This window comes from Tamandua tetradactyla, chromosome 2, assembly GCF_023851605.1.
Source record: "Tamandua tetradactyla isolate mTamTet1 chromosome 2, mTamTet1.pri, whole genome shotgun sequence".
NCBI classification, from domain to species: domain Eukaryota; kingdom Metazoa; phylum Chordata; class Mammalia; order Pilosa; family Myrmecophagidae; genus Tamandua; species Tamandua tetradactyla.
In genome coordinates, this window is record NC_135328.1 from 218,649,971 (window position 1) to 218,657,349 (window position 7,379).

General features: G+C 35.7%; 1 protein-coding gene across 14 annotated transcripts in view; it reads right to left on the bottom strand.

Annotated features, from left to right (window-relative positions):
- Positions 1 to 7,379, bottom strand: part of CAMTA1 (calmodulin binding transcription activator 1) — a 964,086-nt gene that overhangs the window by 930,927 nt on the left and 25,780 nt on the right. For 13 of the 14 annotated variants that reach the window (XR_013171305.1, XR_013171304.1, XM_077151451.1 and 10 more), the window contains exon 2: positions 3,823 to 3,892. The exons of the other annotated variant lie outside the window; for it this stretch is intronic. Coding sequence is in view for 11 of the 13 variants with exons in the window: in XM_077151451.1 (XP_077007566.1) it covers positions 3,823 to 3,892 (70 nt within the window). In the remaining 2 variants the exon portion in view is untranslated. The remainder of the gene's footprint in view (positions 1 to 3,822; positions 3,893 to 7,379) is intronic. 14 annotated transcript variants of the gene reach the window in all.

Sequence of the window (7,379 nt, forward strand, 5' to 3'; positions counted from 1 at the left end):
AGAGAATTAGATGAACTCTAATTCTCTCCCAGACACAAATGCCTATAAAATTTACTATCAATCAATAACTTAAAATGCCTTACAATTAAACAACCTTTTAGAGGCATACAGATACTAGTTAACATTAAAAGTGAAACACAGCAATGTAGTCTCCAATTACTTACTAAAAGTTTGTTTAGAATAATCTATTTTTCAACATGAATAACATAAAAAAAATTTTTAATATTTTCTATGATCACAATAAAATCCTCTCAAACACTTTTTACCTGATTAACTCATTTCTTCTAAAGGAAAAGATTGTAGGAAAATACTGGGTAGAGAAATAAAGTCTAAAAAATTTACTACATCATATAGAAATATTTTATAGGGATGAACTTAAGAGAGTTTTAGCATACTAAATCCTTTCTTGGTCCATGAACTACAAAACCAATTGAATTATAATACCCAGTCATATTTCTATAAGCAGTATAAAAACTTGAAAAGCTTAAAAAATGACTGCTTTTGAGAATCCAAAATTTTAATTTAATGGTAAAAATAAGGTTAAGCTTGCTATGAAATCAAAAGGAAACAGGTCAACTCAGAGAAAATTCATAGAAAGTTCTGCATTAATTACACATTATAAAACCTTTGTAATTTTATGTGCTTATGCAAGGCTCCCTGCACTTCATCCTCCTATGGGAGGCACCATGGGCCATTAAACTTTAAAGCACAGAATACCAAATCACATGAGCCTTTACCTCCCTTCTCTCTGCCCCTAAATGGTTTATTCTCATTCTTTAAATCCCCCATGATATGCACACCTCTGAAGTTAAAAATGAAAATCTATACTCAATTCAAATATTCACATTTCCAGGGTATCTTTCCTAAAAATAGTATTAGACTAGCCTCTCAATCAATGGGCTTACCATGAATTGTATGTATGTAGTCATATCTCTGAGAAACCTGTTTACAGTATAATTCTGAACAGAATTTTAAACCCCAGCTTATATTTCTATGTTGGTGATCACAACCTGATGTTAACTTTCCATCCTTTTAAGCTCCTTGAGGGACCTAGATGCCCTGTGGCTTATGAAGCATATGCAGGTACTTATATGTGTGTATGTACATATGTGTGTGTATGCGGTGTGTGTGTACACATCACAGAGAGCTCTTTCCAACAGTGCAACTAACTGCTATAGAAGATGCTTCCGTCTTCCACTCTGATACCAAATCAAGCAGCAGTGAATTGGCCCAAAAGCTTTCAAAACGGAAAAGTGTAGAAAAGCTGTATGTAAGCATAGTCTCAATAAAGTTTCTAAATATAGCACTTTATGGGGATGTGCAGCCATGGGTTCAAAAGGAAAAGGTGTATGACAAGCCAACAGGTTCCCCTTAATCAGGTTTTAAACTGAACTATTTCCAGAATCTCAGGTTCACGTTGAATATAAACTGGATGTTTTTAAGACACGTAACAATGGGTAAGTTTTCCCAACTGTAAATTATGAAGATCACAATTTTTAACACCGGGAAAAGGATATTAGGAACTCAAAATGTTAAAACTTCTCATATTTTCAAATTCCAATTTTTTCACTTAGAGTGTGGTAAACACTAACTTTGCCTTTACAATGGAAAAGAACTATTCACATGGCATATAATATTTTTAATTGAAAGCTGCTTTATAATGTTTTTAAAACTACACTTAGAAAAACATGTGCCAGTTTTTAAGTCCTTACACAAAATCTTGAGTTTACAGAAAATTCAGGTAAATGCTGATTTCAAATACATCTCAATATTTAATCCAAATATTTAAACTTTGGCACTCCACAATGATGGTGTCAACCAAATGACAGTAAAACATTTCATTATCATTATCTAGCAAAATATGTGTGCATGATACATGACTTTACAAAATAATGTTCTAACCTACTTCACAATAAAAATAACTAGTGACGCTCTTAAAATTGACAGATGATGTGCATAGCTGACAGCTATAATTTTAGAGAACAAGCCATCCTTTCTAGTCAGCCCTCAAATATTTTCCAAATAGTATTTTTAGAGGAATCGTATTAATTTAACTAAAACTTTCTAAAATGTACAAAATTTTTCATTCATCTAATGTTAACTTGACAAAACATAGAATTCTTCTTTTCATGGTATTTTTCTAAGAACTGAGGTTCCCATTGAAAACTTCTTTATTTAAATTCAAAGAAATATGTTTGACCCTTTCAATACCCTGTTGACTTCTGCAACATAAATTATAACTATTTTAATTCGAACCTGGAAACAGTTCATTCATCTTATTTAAACAATTTTGGTTCTCTGAATAATTGGAAATACTGTTATTCAATCAAGTTGATTATGAGTAATCTCTCAACCTCAAGATCAAACTGCCCAAAATAAGTTGGTATAACAGTTTATCAGATTGCTAAATTTTATTGGGAATGTATTTGATCAACAACTTGGAGTGGTAAAATTAAAAGGAAGCTCTACAATTTTCTGGTTCGCTCTAATTATTATGTGCTTAGATTTAATTAGTAGGATAGGAACTGAGTCAGTAAAACATAAGCACATATTGTTAAATTCAAGTCAGCACAATGCTCACAGTAGTATCAAATATTGCCATTACTAACCTAAGACCTTTTAAATCACTATTCGTTCAAAATAAATATTAATTAAGCACCAACTATGTGCCAAGCAGTGATCTTTCTCACTATTCTTTCCTGAAGAAATTCTCCAAAATGAATTAAACCCAACTGGTTTATCCAAAGGATTTTTAAAAGGATAAAATAGCTTTTTAATAAAAAGTAACAATTTTCCTATGTAACAACAACTTTTCTTCTTTTTACACTTGTGTGATCATCAACTCTTACCCCTCTTGGTTTTAGGTGGCCCAAATTTACCCTTTTCCTGTCAATCAGATGACCAAATCTCTGGTCAACTAAGAGAAAATCCACAGATTTAGGCTGACTCATGACTTGGGTTCAAAAGATTTTCATGAGGTCTGCCTTCTGCTTTTTCTTTTTTTTGGGGGGGGGGGGGGTGCACAGTTCAGGAATCGAACCTGGGTTTCCCGCGTGGAAGGTGTGCATTCTACCACTGGACCACCAGTGCACCCTGCCTTCTATTTTTAATCATAAAAAACATGGGAGTGGAATGATAAATTAGGGGTGCAGCCCTGCCAGCAGTTGCTTCAATTGAGTTTTCATCACATCCTCTCCTGCACTACCAGCTTCTTTCATTCAATCCCAATTTGAGCTACATGTGATCAAGTAAACTAAGTTTCCAACATTTATTAAAGGGTAACATCTGTGGGACTCTACCCTCCATCAGGCACACAGAAAGGATTTTCACTCACACCCTGTCATTTAATCGTGACAATAACCCATCGGGGCAGGATTATCCTCATTTTACAGACAAGGAAACTGAGGTTCAGATCAATTTGTGCCAGACCCACGGCTAGTAAGTGGCTCAACTGGGATTCAAAGATAGTTCCATGGCTTTTCCATAATGCCACACTACCCGACTCTGAGTCAGCTACCATTCCCTATCAGAATTATAGACTTGTTATAGTAATAGAAAACTTGTGCAGAGTGCTTGGAATTCTCCATGTGAGTAAATCCTTTGTCTTTTTTAAACCTCACAGAAACCTGATGAGGTAGGTATTAGTAATGCTACCCCTAGAATAATTAAGTAACTCATCTAAGATCACACAGCAAGTCAATGGCAGAACCCAGGTCTCCTGAGTCCTGGTAGAAGGTTATTCCCACTGCACTACAATGATGGAGTTACTCTCACTGCCAAGCCCACCCCTTCTTGTAAGTCAAAAGCTTTTTCAAATCCTACCTTCTATAGGTGGCACGGTGTTGAGAACACAGTAGGTGCTAGTTCCGCAGAATACACTTTGGGAAACGCTCTAAGGAAACAGAAAATAAAATGTAAAACTAATCTTTAAAAAAAGATATATACTGGCTCTTCTGTGATATTCCTGCCAAAGATGCAAAACCTGAATCTAATCATGAGGAAACATCAGACAAATCCAAATTGAACATCCCACAAAATGACTGGCCTGTATTCTTCAAGAGTGTCAAGGTCACAAACATCCAAAAGAACTGAGAAATGTTCTGTATTAATGGAGACTAAAGAGACATGATAACCGAATGCAACTCAAGGTTCTGAGAGCACCTTCTTCTACCAAGGACATCTGGTAGAACTGAAAAAACAAAATGGAATTTGAGGATTAGATGGTAGAAATGTGTCAATATTATGTTCCTGTTTTTGTTATTGTCTTGTAATTATGGAGGAAAAGCTCTTGTTTGTAGGAAATACATAATAAAGAGAATTTAAGGGTGATGGAGTATCTTATCGGCAACATCCTCAAATGGCTCAGGGAGGGGAAACGTTCTCTGTGCTACACCTGAAAGTTTTGCGTACACCTGAGATCATTTTAAAAATTTAAAATGTGTGCGTGAAGAAAAACATATGCTGGGGAACATGTATTTCTTATCTAATTTTTTTAAACGAGAAGCATAAATGCTGTACAGATCGTAAATTTTTTACTTGCAAGAACAATGCCATATTCATTTTGCAGTTCAGCCAATATCCAATGACATTATTAACCATTTCCCAATAGGAAGCCGAACACCCATTTCATCCAAAAGAACCTGAGAGGTATGACAGATACAGTAAGTCGGTAAGGTGGAAAACATGGTCCCTGCTCTCAGTCACCGTTATTTAAATAAAACTTAAATTTTCATATAAATATCTATAAAATATTGAAGTTAAATAAAATAAATTTTTTAAAATTTAAAAGAACTACAAAATGGTAATTTTACAAAAAGAAAAATGTTTTTCTTTGAGTCTTGTCACCCAATTATTTTTGGTCCTAAGAATACCCTTTTTCCCTGGCTGCAGTATTGAATTAATTTTTGGATTATTCAAAAATATTGCAAGCCATATATTTATATTTAACCATATATTACAAACCATATATTTATATACTTAGAAAACCAAAGATATCTTACAAGCTCAACAATCACTGTCAACATTTTAATATACCAAGTTCTACCACTCATTAGCTGTCCTTAGGTAAATAATTCAAACTCACTGTGTTATCTCATTCAAGAAAAGGACAGCAGATACCTCTTTTCCTGTCTCACAGGGCTGTGGGGAGAATTAAATGAGGCCTACCCAAGTGCTCTGAATTCCAAAGCATCACACAAGCATAAAATGCTACTGTTACCAAAAGGTGATAAAAGTAAGCCTTAAGAATGGCGAGACATTTCCTAAGAACTACCAGGGCTGCTGGAAATTTTTTGTGCCAAAAAGAATGTTGCGATCTGACTAAACCTGACTTTATGAATTTTTAATTTTCTTCTCCCTTATATCCATAATCAAGTATTTTAGAAGTCAAATTATTTTCAGGGCCCAGATAATAAGTCGTTCTCCATAATGTGACTCCTAGTAATGACTACCAGGATAGCCATTAGCTCCCCTAACGCTTTCCTTTTTATTTCTGGAAATTTCTTGTTCTGGGAGTTTTGCTGTCCTTCCCCTATTTGATTTAATCCTTTAAGCTATGATAACATTTGGGCCTAAGAATTCTCCCTATAAACTAGGAACTAACTTCAGAATTCAGGTACCCTTTGGAAAATACATTAGTTTCCTCCTACGACTATAAGCATGCAATAATGGCGTATCACGAAAAGTGGCTGACATAAACCCAGCAGTTCTAACTTCTTGTAACATTTGCAAGAGTCACCAGCAATAGCCTATTAACTAACTTCATTCACAAAACAGTTCATCTTAATGTGAAGTAGCTTCTGAAGGGTTTAACATTTACTGGCTTCCTACTACCTGAACCCAAAAAGACAGCCTGAGATTATCACTTATCATGACACTGAACAATGGTCTCATGTCAAAAGTTTTAAAAGTCACCAATATACAGTGGGACATGGTAATGAATGGCTTCATAAAAAGGGATTTTTTTATACCCAATTTCAAAGCTTGATGATAAACTAGTAAAATATACCAAATAGAAAAATGGAAGAATTAAACACTAAAATAACATACATAACAGAAATGTCATGCTGAATGGTCAGTCATGCTTTCCCCACAACATGTGGATGTGAGAAAGGGAAACAAACACACAAACAATCCATTCAAGCAAAATGCTGCAACCATGCAAAATAACCAAAGTCATGGGAATTAATTTAGCTAGGAAAAAAACTCACATACATTCACAGTGAAATCACATAAGTTATTCTAGCCTCAAAAATAGCAGGTTTTCAAAGCAAATTAGCAAAAATACAATAAAACTTAAACGAGAAGAAAAATGGCTAACATGTATTAAATATACATGTGCCAGAGCTGAGCTAGGTACTTTCATGTGACCTCTGGATGGGAAAGCAATGATCTTTAGTCTGGAGAATTAGGGTCATATACCAGCTCCACCACTCACTGCTGAAAAGTCTTGGGACAGTCAGCTAACCTCCCTGACCACAAGGGAGCAGAGCAGAACAGGGAAAGTACAAGCTTTACTGTCAGAAAGTGGCGGGTCTGCATCCTCTCTAAGGAGCAGTCTCCATGTTCTGTCTCACTCAAACCTCTCGTGCTTCAATGTCTTTTGAAGGCAGGGTCAGGCAGCCCTGCGGGTGCCCCTACACTAGTCTGGGGTCTCTCTCTCATAGAATGTTCTCTCTCCCTACTGCAGCCTCTTTCATTTGTTCTATGAATGTTAAATGAGCACCTAACACGTGTCAAGCACTGTTCTAGGAGCTGGGCACAGCATGAACAAGACACACAAGGTTCTGCCCTCGTGGAGTTCTAGTGGAGAGGGAGAAAATAAATGTGATATTTTCCAATAGGGATGGATGGTATGAAGGAAATAAAAAGAGAGAAGTGTGAAGGAACTAGAGAGCCCCATTGTTTGAACAATCACATTTTGGGCTGGCAGTTTTCCTCTTTCAGTACCTTAAATATATCATACCACTGCCATCTTACGTCCATGGTTTCTGACGAGAAATCAGAACTTAGTCTTACTGTGAATCCCTTGTACATGATGAATCGCTTTTCTCTTGCTGCTTTCAGAATTCTCTCTTTATCTTTAGCAATTTGACATACTGGTTAGTATATGTCTCAGAGTAGGTCTTTTAGGGTTTATTTCGTTTAGAATACGGTACACTTCTTGGACACATAAACTCATGTCTTTCATAAGAGTTGAGAAAATTTCAACCATTATCTCTTCAAATATTCCTTCTGCCCCTTTTCTGCTCTCTTCTCCTTCTGGGACACCCATGATGCATATGCTTGACTGCTTCATGCTGTCACTCAAATCCCTGAAACACTGCTCAATTTTTCTATTCTTCTCTTTCTTTTCCTCTGACTATATGATACTGTCCTGA